This window comes from Mustela erminea, chromosome 17 (genome assembly GCF_009829155.1).
Source record: "Mustela erminea isolate mMusErm1 chromosome 17, mMusErm1.Pri, whole genome shotgun sequence".
Classification (NCBI taxonomy): Eukaryota; Metazoa; Chordata; class Mammalia; order Carnivora; family Mustelidae; genus Mustela; species Mustela erminea.
In genome coordinates, this window is record NC_045630.1 from 354,543 (window position 1) to 371,396 (window position 16,854).

Sequence of the window (16,854 nt, forward strand, 5' to 3'; positions counted from 1 at the left end):
TGTGGATTTGCCTAAGAGTTATTGAATTTGTGCTTAAATTTAAAACAAGAAACAATTAAGTCATGATAATTAAAAGAGAAAACTTCATATTCTCTGGTAGTTGCCTCTTGTGAGACATGAGTTGGGTTAGTCCCTTCCATATTTCTTTTAGAAACATCTAGACTTGAGGGGAAACAGTAATTGTTTATGGACTATTCCTAATTATTCCTTTGCAGATAGCACGAAGCCTAGCATAAGGCATAGAAACTCAAGCCTTTTTAAATCATGGCTGCATCATGTTAGTTTAGTGGTTAACACATTATTGCTAATGAAGCAGGAATCAGGAACTTAATTCTGTTCCGACCTATTTGTAACTTTACTCTTCCCAATAAAATTTTTCTCAAATATTTACCAAAGAAGACATTATGTTGTAGAATGGAAACATATCAATAAAGTTCATTCTCCTGGACCCCAGGTGGCTCGGTTGTTTTAGCGTCTGACTCTTGATAACGGCTCAGGTCATGGACCTCAGGGTCATGTAGGGCTCTGTGCTTGGCGTGGAGCCTGCTGGAGATTCTTTGTCGGCCCTCCTGCCTCCAGTGTTGTGCATGCTCTCTTCTTCTGGAATAAGGAAATAAGCAGACAAACAAATAAAATCCATTCTCCTTTTAGCCAGTCATTAAATTAGAAACATCATCTTCAAATTAAAGGGACTAGATGTTATTTGTAGGCATTTCACAACCTATTATTTAGCTTTGTCTAAATGAAGGTACCGTATTGATCTTGAAAGACTGATTATTTTAACAAAAATGTTCTGTACATAGATTTTATCTCTCTTGATTAGCCTATTTGGTCAGAGGGATCAAACCATCCCTGGGTGCTTTTAATATCCTGGAATTACATATTTCTGTGTGTGTACAGGCATGTACAGCTGCACATGAACTTCTTGAATATATCTCCTTCGAGTAACTGGCTTTGGAAAGCAGTTAGTATTTGAATCTGCACTAACGTGTGTGTTTTGAAGGTGGAACGAGCCAGTCGGATGTGTCCGCTCTTCCTACGGCCCGCTCAAGCGCTGGTTTGGAAGTGGGGGAAAGTGCGATGGAAGTAGATCCTTCGGCTGGCCAGTCGCTTGAGCCTTCCACGTCCCCTGCAGTGTCTGCGCAGGCTCACCTGACGCCCTCCTCTACAGAAAGCCCTCCTCCTGCTTCCTCGCTGTCTTCCCCAGACCGTGAGCACAGGCAGCCTGTGGAGGCATCTGGACGCCGCACGCATCATCAGTCTGGTGAGGACGCACTCTTTCCGTGGGCTTCGCCTGATGATTTCTGACAGTGAATACCTCTTTGTGGGCTGGTTTGAAAGATACTAAATCACATGAACTTGTTCTTGCCGGAATAAATCAGAATGACGCGTACTATGCCGTGAACATGTAACTTAAAGACAAACTTCACGTGTGCCTAACTTGCACATGAATTTAACTTGTTGCATGAATTTAACAAATACCAGAATCTTCAGTTTACCTAAGACAATTCTTTAAAAAATACAGGTACCAGCAGATAGTGTTTTGACATAGCTTCATGTGTTTGACTTAAAGATTACGTTTATAAGTCATTATAGATGAAGATGTTTTTCTAGACTTACTCGGCTGTATCTCTGTTATCAGTTCCTCTCTTTTATAGTTTTTATTATTTTTCTTTACATCATAAAATACATTAAATACATTCCGTATGTTACATTTGATAACATGTCTTGTCAATAACGTATACCATTTACCAAAAGATTTATTTCTCCTATATTTACATGAAAAATTATTTTAACAAGTCCTTGTCTTCTTGGAACTTGTTATTAGTGAAAAAAAAATCAACCCCTAAATTCTGTTAAAATACTGTTGTCCTCTCAGTACTAAAACTCCTCATGTTCCAACTCCCCCTTTCCCCAACTGTGGAATGTACTAGTATTTGTAACAGTAATTTTCAGCAAATACGACTATAATTTACTTGGCATTTTAACTGTGTACATGTAATTATAATAACCACTAGGAGTTTTTTCATATTTTTCTTTGGGTTCTTCTAAAGAGGCATTTTACTTGACATATAATAAATATATTAGCAACTAGAGATACAGCTGGCAGGCCTAAGCTAAAACCTATAAAAATTCCGAACAGTGTGACTGCCAAGCTGTCACTTTATTCGTCTCTGAAACCTAATACCAGATCACCAAATACAGGGTCTTGTATCTTAGGCATTCTTTTATTGTATATCCCATTTTGGTAATTCGTTTCAGTTTCTATGGGAATAGAAGCCAGAGTCAATTATGTAACTATTAAGACTTGTGCACAATTTATCTATAATAGCTAAATCTGAGCTTTAAAGTCAGGTTTTCCACTGTCTAGTTGACATAGTGTTTCAGGTTATGAGAAAGTAAGATATTTTGGAGTGTTTGGGAAGTAATGACAGAATCAGTCAAAAGTTTGCTTGTCAAAGCAGGTAAAATTGGTTAAAAAAAATTTTTTTTTAAAGTTACAGCATTTTCAGAAATATTCTTAAAGATTCTGGTCAGTTAAAAGTTATCAGGAAAACTTGGCAAGAAGATTCCCTAGCTTATATTCACATGCCACTGAACCCTAACTAGTTTTTTTGTTTCTAAGCATATTGCTGAGTAAAGTACTTTGTTTGGAGTTTCATTTTACTTTTTTGGTGCAGATATTTCACACAATAAACACTGCATTTCAGATTGCTAAATCCCTTTCAGTATTTAATGTAAGTATAAGTAGTCATTACATTCTAAGTGTAATGTAAGTAGTCATTTGAATCATCAAAATAGGAGAAAAATTGTGATGATCATGTAATCATTGTTTTGATCATTACTTGGCACCCTTTGCCTGTAATTTTTTTAAAGAAGTAAAGAAATATTTTTAAGTGGTCTCTACCAGTTGAAAGAATTTTGGTTGACTGCACTATGGAAAATCAGAATACTTCCATATTAGGAATATAGAGTCAGTATTGAAGAAAATAATTTGATGTTAGTTGTTATATCTAAAGATTATGCCTGGAATTGTTTTGACAACAAGCGTTTCATTATCCCAGAGTACAGCATTTTAACAATAAGGACTTAATGAGTTTTTTCTGTTTTTTGTTTTCCCAATCTCTTCTGCACTTCTGGGTTCAGATAGGTTTATGGATACTAGGAACTATCCATGTGGTAAGGGGGAGTGTCAGTTTAGAGCCATGATTTTTACTATAAACATAACTCATTTTACTGTGCTTTTAGTTTGTTGTGTTTTGCATATATTTTGTTTTTTACACTTTGAAGCTTTGTGACAACCCTGCGTCGAGCTAGTCTGTTGGTACTATTTTTCCAGCAGTATTTGCTTGCTTCACATCTGTGTCACATTTTGGTAATTCTAACACTATTTCAGACCTTTTCATTATTACCGTATTTGTTACAGTGATCTGTGATCAGTGATCTTTGATGTTACTACTGTCGTTGATTTGGGGCCCCACGAACACCACCTGCATAAGACAGTGAACTTGTTCTGTTAACATGTGTATGTTCTGACGCTGAGCAGTTGTTGCCCTCTCTGTCCCTCTCCTTCGGCGTCCCTATTCCCTGGGATACAACAGTATTGAAGTTAGGCCAGTTCGTGACTCCGAAATGGCCTCCTAGTGTTCATGTGAAAGGAAGAGTCTCACTTCTCTTTAAATAAAAAACTAAAAATGACAGAGCTCGTTAGGAAGGCATGCTGAAAGCCTGGACCGGCAGAAAGCTAGGCCTCTTGTGCCAAACAGCTAGTTAAGTGTGAATGCAAAGGAAAAGTTCTTGCAAGAAATCAAAAGTGCTGCTCTAGTGGACACGTGAATGATAAGTGACATGGAGAAAGTTGTAGTGCTCTGAATAGAAGATGAAGTAGCCACAACGTTCTCTTAAACCAAAGCCTAATCCAGAGCAAGGCCCCTCGCTCTCTTCAACTCTGCGAAAGCTCAGAGAGATTCGGAAGCTTCAGGAGAAAAGTTTGAAGCCAGCATTCCCCATTCTGAAAACCCTAGGTCCCTTAAGATTTATGCTAAGCTACTCTGCCTGGGCTCTAGAAATGGAACCACAAAACCTGGATGACAACACGTCTGCTTACAACATGGTACACTGGATATTACGTCCTCTGTTAAAACCTGCTGCTCAGGAAAAAAGACTCCTTTCAAAATATTCCTGCTCATTCATAGTGTATCTAGTTACCCAAGAGCTCTGATGGAGATGTACAAGATTAATGTTTTTATGCCTGCTAACACAACATCCATCTTGCAACCCTCGGGTCAACCCTCATTTTGACTTTCAAACCTTCTTATTTTAGAAATACCTTTTGTAAGGCCACAGCTGTCATAGATAGTGATTCCTTTGTTGGGTCTGGGAGAGTGAATTGAAAACCTTCTGGAAAGGATTCCCCATTCTAGATGTTATTAAGAATATTCATGAGTCAGGACACCTTGGTGATTCAGTCGGTTAAGTGTCTGACTCTTGATCTCAGATCAGGTCTTGATCTCAGGGTTGTGAGTGCAAGCCCTACCTGGGGCCCCACACTGGGCATGGAGCCGACTTAAAAAGAATATTCATGATTCATGGGAAGAGATCAAAATATCAACATGAATAGAACTTTGGAAGAAGTCAGTTCCAACCCACATGGATGACTTTGAGGGATGCAAGACTTCAGTGGAGGAAGTAATGGTGGGTGGGGTGGACATAGCAGGAGAACCAGCAGGGGACGTGGAGCCTGAAGATGGGACAGAATTGCCGCCGTCTCAGGGTCAGACTTGAACGGATGAGTCGTCTTGTACGGATGAGTCTGCTTCTGGTGAAGATGCTGTAAACAGTGTCGAAATGACAACAGAGAATGTAGGATGTTACATGGTTAATGAAGCAGCGGCAGGGTTTTGAGAGGATAGACTCCAGTTTTGAAAGTTCTGCTATGAATAAAATGGTATAAAATAATGTCACGTGCCATGGAGAAATCGTTAGTGAAAGAGTCCATTGAAGCTACAGCCACCCCACCTTTCAGCAGCCAGAAACTTCAAGGCAAGACTCTCTACCAGCAGAAGAGGTTGTGACTCATCGAAAGCCCAATGATGGTTACCTTTATTTTTTTAGCAGCAAAGTATTTTTAAATTAAGGCATGTATGTTAACATTTTAGATAGCAGTTGCACTGAAAAGACTATGGAATAGTGTAGGTGTAACTTTTATATGCACAAGGAAGCCAAAAAATTCATCTGACTTGCCTTATTGGATATTCGCTTTATTGTGGTGCTGTGGGACCAAACCCGCAGAATCTTGGAGGTGTGCCTCTGTTGCCTTGCACAGAGACAGAATGAAAAAGTATACTTCTTGCCTTGCTGTGGATTCCACATTATGTAAATGTTTCCTTTATGTTCCTCGTGTTTCGTCTGTCACTTTGCTGGGGTGAAGGAAAGGGATGATGGGAATGTGGACACTGGCCTGCAGAATCCCCTTGTGAACCCAGTCATTGGCCTTCGCTTAGCCCACAGCTGCGTCGTGCAGAACGTCACAAGCACACAGCTCGCGGGTTGCTCCCTGCCGCGTCGGAGCAGTCTTTCAGCATTGTTGCCCGACAGCTAGACGAAGTGCTCAACGCCCTCTTGTCTCTCAGACTTCTGTCCCCTCCTTTCCCTCTTCCTACCCTCGGCTGATTAACCTTCACTACGCAGTTTGTGGGGGGAAGCGCTCACTTTCCTACTTTTGAATCCCCTGACATTCCCGTTTCCGTGATAGAAACAGACACATTTGGGGAAAAATTATGTCTGCTCTTGTCAAAGGCGAGCCATCCCTTTCCAGATTCTCACCTTTGCTGCTTCTCTGCGCCATTAGCACCGCCTTTCCCACGGTAGTGGTCCTTTCCCACCTTAAACGTGCTCTGTTATTACCTGTTTTCTTAAAAGAAATTCTTCCCTTGGGATGCTTGGATGGCTCAGTCAGTTAAGCGTTTGCCTACAGCTCAGGTCATGATCCCAGGGTCTTGGCATTGAGTCCTGCATCGGGCTCTCTGCTCAGTGGGGAGCCTGCTTCTCCTTCTCCTGCCGCTGCTCCTGCCTGTGCTCAGCCTCCCGTCTCCCTCCCTCCCTCTCCCTCTGACAAAGAAAGAAAGAAAATCTTAAAAAAAAAAAACTTCCCTTACGTGCTGTACCCACACTCTCCCCCAGCCTGTGTCTTTGCTCCTTTCATAATCAGTCTTCACAAGAGGTGCTCACACACTGTCTCCATTTTCTTACCACCGTCCACCTGTCTGTCAGCCGACGTCTTCTGCCTTTCAGCTCCGTTTCCACTGAGGCTTTTGGTCAGAGTCACCAGTGACTTCTGTTAGCATCTTACTAGATTTTTTCATCCATCTGCATTTAACATAGTCTGACATTGCTTTCTTGAAACACTTTCCTTTTTGGCATCTGTGGTACCACGTATCCTTTTATTACCAGCTCTAGCTGGTTTTCAGTAATCACTGTTGATAGTTCTTGTTCTTTTTACTTCTGAATATTTTAGCAGAACTCCTTAGTCTGCACTCTCTTCTCTGTTCTGTCTCCCTGGCGGGGCTGCATCGGTTCCCGTAGCTGTTAACTAGCCCCTCTAAGGTGAAGATTTCCAGATGGACGTCAGCAGACCCCTCTTCCGCTTTGACTTGCAGACTTCTGTGTCCAGCTGCTCGTCTGACTCTTCTTTTTGGTTGTCTTTGGATATCTTGAGCTTAACATATCCAAACTAAACTTAATTTAGCTTCAGATCCTTCCCATCTGGTCAATTCTTCCATCTTGGCTGCTTTATATTTCGGTAAATTTAAAACCACCTGCCCCATTTGCTTATTTTAACAGCCCGTGTGTCACTTTTGATTCCTTGCTTTCCTTCGTGTCTGTGCTCAGTCCCTCAGCAAGTCCTGTTGGTTCTGCGTCGAAAACAAATTCTTCTTGCAGTCCCCCTCATTTCTTGTCTGCTAATTGACCTCCTTGCTCCCTAGTCTTCATTCTCCATGTAGCAGCCAGGTGAGGATTTTACGCTGTTAGATCAGATTACGTAGCGTTGCTGTTTAAAACCCCTCAAAGACTTCTAATTGCATTTAGGAGCAGAACTGCAAAAAATTTGAAATTTTTTACTGTGGTTCTCCAAGAACCTATGTGGCCTGGGTTTTGCCCGCCTCTCTAACCTCACTGTAGTATTTTCTTAGTTCCCAGTGAGTGTTAGGCTGTACCTGCAGTCGTTTCCTTTTCTTCCTTGAATGTGCCAAGTTCTCTTCTGCCTCTTTGTTTCTGATTCTGAGCCTTTGCACGTACTGTTCTCCATACCTGAGAAGCTCTTCCCCTGGCGCATCGCAGCCAACTCCGTTTTCCGTGTGTCTGAGTTCAGGTGTCCTCACTGCCCTAGCCAGACCCCTCCTTTACTGCAGTATTACTCTCTTTTATATAGCCCTGTTTACTTCCTGAAAAGCACTTATTAAAATGTGTAATTATGGGGCGCCTGGGTGGCTCAGTTGGTTAAGCAGCTGCCTTCGGCTCAGGTCATGATCCCAGCATCCTGGGATCAAGTGCCGCATCGGGCTCCTTGCTCCGCGGGGAGCCTGCTTCTCCCTCTGACTCTGCCTTCCACTCTGTCTGCCTGTGCTCGCTCTCGCTTGCTCTCTCTCTCTGACAAAAAAAAAAAAAAAAAAAGTGTAATTATTTGGGGGTGCCTGGCTAGTTAGTTGGTGGAACATGCAACTGTTGATCTTGGGGTTGTGAGTTTGAGGCCTGTGTTGGGCATAGAAATTACTAAAAAGATAAAAAGGAAGAAATTTTTAATTATTTTGTTCATTTTGAATTGATTTAGGACTTCCTCTTTTTAGAATGGTCTTATTTTAATCTAGATAAAAGAATATGATTAGAGAAGGTGGTTTCTTTGGATTGAATGTGGTTATCAGCACATACAAAATTCACTTTGGAGTCTCACCTTGAGAAATGAGTCACCTAAGGGAGCCATGTGCTTTTAATTAAATACACCACTCAGACCATGAGAATTTAGTTTCTTTAACGTAGTATCTGATATGTCTTATCTGTGAATTCCTGCCTGTTTACAAATAATTGTCCAGATTTACAAATTTATATAGGTCTATTCAGAATCTTTATAGCTAAATTGAGCTCTGTAGAAAAATTGTTGGGAACTAAGAACTCTGTTGTACAGCATAGCAAAGCAAAACTTTCAAAGCCCAAATATCCAGATTATAGGTTCCTTAAAGGGTGCCAGGGTCTAGTCAGTCTAGGTAGAGGCAATGCATAGATTAGAAACAAGTGGAAATATTGGGTTAATGGTAACTTTGGAGAGACCAAAGAAGAGACCAGAGGAACTTGGAAGTCAATAAAGGAGTGACAGTTCTGAGAGAAAAATGCATAAGGATCACCTGGGCAAGAAGCAAATTGGGACTGGAGGATGTATCTACAGAAGGCAGATAAAGACCACCAGTTTAGATACAGAAATAATCCAGTCTCCAGGACATAACACCTGTTTTGGAGAGGGAGGGCATGAGGTTAGAGCCAAGTGGACCTTTGTCAGGTCAACCAGAGTTTCAGTGGGAGTTGACTCCTTAGGGACATTAGCCTGGAGTCTTTGAGAAGTAAACAAGAATAGTGTAGGTTGTTTCAGGAGACGGAAGTACAAATTTCCTTTTAGGAATTCCTGATATTCCTCAACATTGTTGAGGGTTTTTTTGTTTGTTTTTAAAATTTAACCCAAAGTATTCATAGATTCTCTTTCCATTTTGGTTCGTGTTAATATTAACAAACACTAATCCTCAATGCATTTATTCACATTATAAATTGTACATTTTTTAAAGTATGTAATGTGTGTGTATCTTACCTGCCTGTAATGTTTCTGACTGCTAGCAATACTGTTGTTCCGTCCGATTGTTGAGTTTGCTTATTCTGGTTGGAGCTTGTAGTGCTGGCCTCCCTGGTTAGCTGTGTGGCGACTTCCTTCCATAGCCTCATTTTTCGTTCTAACCCAGGGGAGAAAAAGTCACATGCAGCCAGCCTTAGAAGTAAACAAACAAGTTGTTCTTTTAAAAATGCTGGAAGTGCTGAATAGATAGTTCGTGACATTATTGTCATTGAATCTTGGTTTTCCACGTTAAAGAGCATGCTGCTTACTCTTAGCACCTAGTGGTTCTGGGTGGAGAGTCTTCTATTCCCTTAAAGCATTTGGCAACATAAGAGAGAGGGTTTGAAACAGCAATAAAGTCAAGTGATTTTTCTATATTTTTTCTGTTTTCTTAGCAAAACATGACATGTGTAAAATAAACTTTGTGGGTGCATAATAATTATTTATTTTATATTGCTAGAAGTATTGCTATTATGCATGCTGTCAGGAAATAAGGTGTGTGTATATCCCTGAAAAGAAGGCACCGTGCCGTGGAGGATCGGGATGCATTTAGTCAGTGACACTGTTCTGCTTGGCACTGGAGAACTTTCGAGGAGGAGCTGGCATTGAGAGACTATGATAGCACTTGAACTGTTTGCTTAATCTTAACTGCCACTTGACTGACAGAATAAAATTTTTTATAAGTAGAGGTCATGGTAACAAGACGTTATTATCTCTAACATGATTGATTGGTGAAACAATAAAATAAATTTGCACCTTATGATCTATGTAAACGGGGCTCAAAGTTGTTTGACAGTTGGTGTCATTTCCTTCTGGTGTCACTGAGAGACACAAAATTCCTAGTACCTTCACCATCAGATCAGCAACTGTGGACTCTCTGCCTTGCCTTTGGTTAGAATGGATCAAGTTTTTGTTTAAAACCAGTCTCTTGGGACACCTGAGTGGCTCAGTTGTTAAGCAGCTGCCTTTGGCTCAGGTCATGATCCCAGGGTTCTGGGATCGAGTCCCACATTGGGCTCCCTGCTCCGCGGAGAACCTGTTTCTCCCTCTCCCTCTGCCTGCCGCTCTGCCTACTTGTGCTCTCTATCTCTCTGTCAAATAAATAAATAAAATCTTGAAAAACAAAACAGAACAGCAGTCTCTCGGGGCACCTGGGTGGCTCAGTCATTAAGCGTCTGCCTTTGGCTCAGGTCATGATCCCAAGGTCCTAGGATCGAGCTCTGCATCGGGCTCCCTGCTCTACGGGAAGCCTGTTCTCCCTCTCCCACTCCCCCTGCTTGTGTTCCCTCTCTCGCTGTGTCATTTTCTGTCCCCCCCCAAAAAATCTTAACAAATAAATAAAAAAAACCAACCCCTCCCCTTACCCCCTGCAGCTGGTCTCTTTCGGTCTCCCAAGGACGTCATTCCTGCACTTGTTCACTTCTTCTCATGCATCCTCTTTCCCTTCCCTCGATTAAACATCGTCCACTAGCAGACAACAGATAAGCCTCCTGGAACTCTCCTTCCCCACCAGCAGTCATCGGTTTCTCTGTTCCATTAGCAGCGGGTCTTCTGGAGAGGGCATATATACGTTGTGTCTGCTGTATTACCTTCTCTTTCTCTGGAACCTGTTCAGTCTGGGTTTGGGCCCTGCGATTTCTGCGGAAACCGCTCTTGGTCATCGAGGTCGTCAGGGACTCCACAGTGCAGTGTCTTGTCCACTGTATCGCGGCATTCCGCGCAGCCGCTCCCCCCACCCTCCTGACCTGCTTCCGTCCCAGCCCGCAGGGTGTGCTTGCTCAGTCCTCCAGCCTTCTCCTGGCTTCTCCTCCTCACTGTGTCCAGAGATTTCTCTTCCTGGTAAACACGAGCACTCCAGAGTCCAGGTTTTAGATGTCTCCGTTATCGCTTACACTCTGGGTGGCTTCGGGTAATGTCACCAGCGACCCCCAGTCTACACTGTTACATTCAGTCCCTGTTCAGGGTCTCCACTGGGATATCTGTTGCTTCTCCTCTTCCCTCTGCTACTGCTTGTTCCACCTCTTTTCCCTGTCACAGTAAGTGACAGCTCTTAGTTTCTTGTTACGGCGCCAAAAACGCTGGGACCATGCTACCTCTCACCTCTCAGCAAACTCTTCCGCCATCCCCTCTCTGGTCTAGCTCACCCCCAGACACACTTCCTCCTCAGCATTTGCACACGCTCTTCTTTCCACCTGGAACACTCCCTCCAGAAACCCGTGTGGTCGACTCTCTCATTCCTTAAGGTCTTTGTCCAAAAATCCCCTGGGAGAGAAGCCTTCTTTACCGACCATACAGAAAACAGCAACCCGCCCTCCACTACTGTCCCCTTCCCTTGGTCCTGTTCAGTTTGCTTCACACCAGTTGTCCCTGTTTGACACCAACACATACATGTATATTACATGTGTGTGTGTGTGAGTTCACTGCTGTCTGTCTTCCTTTCTGAACATAATCTCCACATGAGTAGGGACTAGTTTGTTCAATGGTTTATTTCTCCCCAGAGCCAAAAACAGTGCCTCAGAGATAGTAGGCACGCCAGTGTACCTGCAGAATTCTGCGTGACATTCCCACTTTTATCTGTGACCGTTGTGCTAAGAACATATTAAGGATTATGTAGATAATTTTAGCTTAAAAAAAGTAAATGACATTTCCAATATAAAGAGAAATATTTTAGCTGAAAAATATATGTAATTTTGACTTTTAAAGAGTTCTTCATTAGTGAATTCCAAGAACTGTTTACAAATATATAACTTTTTCATGATTTTAATTGAATTTTAATTATATGGTTGAAGTTAATAATTTGTATATAGATTAGATAACTGATATTTTCCAATTTTACTTGGTATCATTTTGTTAGAAAAAGATGAAATTAGTGAAGAAAGGAATATTCATTTTAAAATGTTTCGTTTATGGAAGACTTTATTTTCACTCTCAGAGAACTATGTGTGTGATTCGTTATAGTTAAACAAGCATTAGAATATGTCATCGTCTCCTAACTAAAGGTCACTCATTTTTTGTAAGTAATTTGTTTCCTCCATGAGACATGTATTTTGTGTATATTCTTCTCTCTTTAACGTATAATCAGATTCTTCCTGTTTTCTGTTTCACTGCTGTCTTTTCACCTTTCCTTTCCTGCCTGCGTCAGAATTCTTGCGGGGGCCTGAGATAGCTCTGCTCCGCAAGCGCCTGCAACAGCTGAGGCTTAAGAGGGCTGAGCAGCAGAGGCAGCAAGAACTGGCTGCGTGCGCCCAGCGGCCTTCCACTTCCGAGCAGTCCTCTCCCGAGGGCTCTTCACAGGACCCGCAGGCTTCAGGTTATTAACGTCAAGTGTCCTCACGCAGCTGGTGGAGTTGGTGTTTTAACACTGCTACTGTTAACGAGATGCTTCCCTCCTCGCCTTCCGCAAGGGCTGGTGGCGCTGGCAGCTTGTCCCTCCCTGTCCTGCGCAGAGGGTGTTCGTCATCCCACGGCTGGAGGGACAGGTTTTGGCAGCAGTATTTGCCAGAGAGATGAATAAAATTATAAGCCATAATTTTACTCGTAATACTTCTGGGAGGGGGCTGATGTTTATTATTACTTTTATAGCAGATGAGCAACTTTCGAGTAATCTACTGAATTCAGAGCCTGCTTTGATATTTTTATTGGAATTTCTTATATGCTGAATTGATATCTGTGCTTATGGCCCCTGGTGGTTGTTGTTCTTTCGTTGTTCCTGTGGAAATTAACCAGTATTCCTGGGAATGGAGTGTGATCCTAGATTTTAGAATTACAGTGTTGTTCTGCCAAACCAGCATGCTGACTCAGTTATCCCCTCCTGTAATTATTTTCTTCAATATTTGCTTACTTACTCCTTGTATACACAGTCAACTTTCTGATATATAGGGCAGCAGAAATGCCCCCGAGCCTCATGTTCCTGTTCCTGTGCTGTAGAACTCTGATAGACAGGGATGGTCAGTGCCTCTCTCTCTTTCTTTGAGCATTTTAATGGCCTAGTTTGTTTATGCCAGCGAGCTCCTGATGCTCAACAAACATTTGTTGACGTAACCAGTGAAAGACACAGCACAAGATAATCTGTCAATTTAATTCTTTCAAGATGGATGTTAGGTACTATACATCTTATTGTATAGGTACTACATCGTAAATGCTACAAATCTTTTATTTAGGAACTAGAGTGTAGCTGGGTTCTCATACTAATGAGATTATGATAATTTGATATACTACTTTGTTTCGCCACCCTAAGGAGTGATGAGTTAGGGTATTTATTTAATTACTTTGAGAACTCCAATTTAACTGCTTGGAATCTGTTTGTATATTGGTAGAACTGAACAGTATCCACTATATAAATATCTGTTCCACTAAGTGTTGACAACAAAAGCACATTGTATAATATCATGGTGAATGAAACAGATTTAAATAACTATAATATAGATACGATGTTTGGAATAAACTCTGGACTTGATTTTTAATTCAGTGTTACATTAGTGGAAGGAGTATCAGCCCAGGTCTCTGATCATATTTTTTTTTCCTATACTTGAAACTAACTGGAGAGTTCGGTTAAGTTACAGTCATGACATTTAAGAATAAGACATTTTGCTATGATTATGTGCTATATACAAAACTGTAGCTTATGTGTTTCAAAGGAAAAAATATGCAACGTAAAAACCAAATAAGTAGGAAGTTAAAATGCACCTACGTATATACATATTTTTAAAATACTGAAGTTAACAGGTAACAAACCAAGTATTAGAGTGAGCTTGAGTGCGAAATACAAAACTATCTACATTTGTACATTGTAGACATTAGAAAAATATTTTTAAACTCAGCCTTTCATATCTAGCTTACCAATTTGAATTCAACCAGGTTCTTTTTTTATAGCCAGGAAGCTTTAGAGTGATTATGTGGTCTCTGTGAAGTGAGATGCTATTTTACCAACTCTGAGTATCCTTCTCATTAAATAGTATCTAATTTGGTAATCAGTCTTTTTGTGGCAGTCTTTAAAAAGCCAAAGTTCCGTAGACACTTTGCCTCATTTTGAGGTTGAGAAATGTGTTAACCTTTACTTTGTTTTTGAACAACATCTTGGGGCCGCTGAGCCTGTCTCCATGGCCAGTAGTAGCGACTTCTAGTGTCAGAACGATTGTGTGTCGTTCCTTCGCCTACAAGGTGAAGTACTTCTTGTGTAGCCTATGCTTTCAGCATAGCATTCCTATGAGACCCTAGTACGTCTGATCTGTGACGCATCCTGGGTTCATTTCATAATGCTGCTTTTACTCTGTCCTCAGTTGTGACAGGAACACTGTGTAGTAATTAAATGAGAAAAAGTTAAATCATACATAGTTTGTTACAAAGAACAACCAATATAATCTATCTATAATTTGTCCATTTATGGATATGAGGAAAACTGATTAGGCTTAATGCAAAATTTATTTTTTCAGAACACACAAATTATAAAAACACAGAATAGGAATTAAATTTATGAAATTCAACAGGGAAATAAGGTTTTATTTGAATAACAAAACATGTTCTTAAACTTAATGAATAAATACAGTATTGTCTTTGTATTATGGACATTAATTGACCGACCATAGCTAAGTTCTAAAAATTTCATTTTTCAGAGTCAGAATATATCACGTTAAAATACTTTTACTAAAAAATAAGCAAATAAATAAAATATTTTTACTTTTTTAAGCTAAAAAACTAAGAATTTTTTCTAGGCTTTTAGGAAATACTTCATGACTTGTTTCTAGGCTTTCAGTGATTTTCAGTGATTTTTTTTTTTTTAAATGATAAAGAGATGGATTTGCCTTCAGCAGATTACTGCTCGCGTGTTAGACTGGTTGCCTTCTTAGCCTGTTCCTGTGACTGGATGAGCTTGGACAGGTCATTTGGCTGCTTTATGTCTCAGTTTCCCAGTTATTGTTTTATTTAGATAGTCTGGCCTGCCATGATTTACAGAGAGCACAAGGTTGGGGTAGACAATACTGCATAAAATTTTTATACTCCTAAGTAGAGCAGCACACAATAATGTACTATCTTAATTATGGTATCTTTCACTTGCTACCTCAGAATTAGCTCGTGCCCCAGCCGTATACAGCTGACCGCATTCGGAGTTCTGAGTGAGCTGTAAAGACGTGCCAGAAACAGCTGTGGCGGAGGCAGTCGGCACAGTGCTGGTTTTAAACCCAACTCTTTTTTTCCATTCCAGGTCCCCCAGAAGTCCTGGGCTGCTGGCTCCTGCTCAGAGTGACAGCCCCTGTGGAGTCTGCTCTACTGGCCTGACCACCACAGAGCCCCACTGGAGCATGGAGCCAGCCTAGAGAGGGTCAGGTAGGAACTGTTTTTTCACTTTATGGCACGGTTTTGCTGATTGGAAAAGAAAGAAGTAAGTTTTATACCCCAAAAGGGTATAAAACATTGGTGATTATTTTTCAAAAAGGGCTTTTCAAAACTGAGCCATATTGGAAAAAATCAGCACTTACCCGATCCTGTGCAAGCAGGCGCTATACAGCACCCAACTCCCCACTGTCCTGTGGCGACAGTCACGCATAGCACTTCTCAAGTGGATGCATTCGATCCTGTTTTATAGCATTAGTGGTTGGTAAGTCAGGTGTGATGTTGGTCTAGTTCTTTAGTCCTTCCCGACCTTTAATGAGCGCTTGAGACTTGGGAAGCTTCCTGTCATTACTTCTCATTCAGTATCATGTTTCTGAAAAACAGGCAAGTAATAATAACATGAATTGACCCTTTCCTCGGTGCTAAGTAGTTTACATTAGATATCTCATTAAGTCTTCACCAGAACAGTATGTGGTAGATACTATGATTATCCCCATTTTACAGATGGAGAAACTGAGACATATAGACCTTAAATGGCTTGTCCAGGATTATAGTATAACTGAGTAGAAAAGCCAAAATTGAACCCAGAAGTCTGGCTGATGAGTACCTGTTATTTACCTTTAAGACTATAATTCCTTATTTTGTCTACAATTGAAAAATTGTGATGAGAAAATTCAGAAAATTCTAAAGAGTTTTTTTCAAAACCAAAATATAATTTTTTTTTAAATAAACGGAAATTGACCCTGAGACACCTTGAGCTCAGCACTGACTGAGTTTTTGCCTAAAGTTTATCTCTACCTTAAAAATTATGTTAATAATTCTAAACACTTCCAATAACTAGACCAACCATGTTGCATTTTGCAGTACGTTATCAGTAGACCATATGGTCTGATTTTTACTTTGTAATGGTGCTTTCTGAAAGATATTTTACAGGGAAATGGAGTAGAGCATGCAGACAGCTGAAGCAGTCAGCATTGAGCTAATTTTACTGTATTAATATTTGGAAATATTTCTATAAGTTAGAACTTATAGGTATTGTATTTATGAATATCTTGTGGTATAAAAACATGTTACTTCAGATGTTTATGTGACAGAAAAATAATCCTTCCAAAACCAGTTTGCATTGTACCCAAGATTAAAAATGGAATAGAAGCAATGATAGGATTTCTTCTTAAAGATTGGTTTTTCAGGATGGGAGGAACAACAAATGATTCCCCAGATACATACAGTTGTGAGAGGCTGAAAACCAATAAGGAAACCCTTCTTGTTTAATACTGTCTTTCTATTTTAACATAAACTTTGCTAATAGTTTGAATCATTAAAGAGATTGAAAAATCCATAATTTTGAGGCAGTGACAGCATTCTAAATCCTCCATCAGTGCGTTTTTTAAAGACATATTCTTTCCTAAACTCTAAGAAGTTAGATAGGATGCACTTCATTTTATAAGATGTGTACATTACATAATATTTATTGAAAATTCCGTATTCGTTAAATGAGTCCCTGATAGGTTCATAGTTTTCTGAGGGCTCTTATAAATGAGAACACAGTGAAATGTATAACAAATACAAAGAGACAAAAAAATATTCATAAGACATTTTCTAGGAGGATTTTCCAATATTTATTTCACTGTGACTCAAGTTTTTGTTAT

At 40.4% G+C, this 16,854-nt stretch overlaps 1 protein-coding gene across 7 annotated transcripts in view; it reads left to right on the top strand.

Annotated features, from left to right (window-relative positions):
* The window catches only part of DCAF6 (DDB1 and CUL4 associated factor 6), a 142,211-nt gene that overhangs the window by 72,173 nt on the left and 53,184 nt on the right, over positions 1 to 16,854 (top strand). For 4 of the 7 annotated variants that reach the window (XM_032318049.1, XM_032318050.1, XM_032318051.1 and 1 more), the window contains exon 10: positions 1,004 to 1,264. In XM_032318049.1, the coding sequence (XP_032173940.1) occupies positions 1,004 to 1,264 (261 nt within the window). Of the gene's footprint in view, positions 1 to 1,003; positions 1,265 to 12,017; positions 12,186 to 16,854 lie in introns of all 7 variants that reach the window. The other 3 variants (XM_032318047.1, XM_032318048.1, XM_032318053.1) reach the window with 1 other exon arrangement.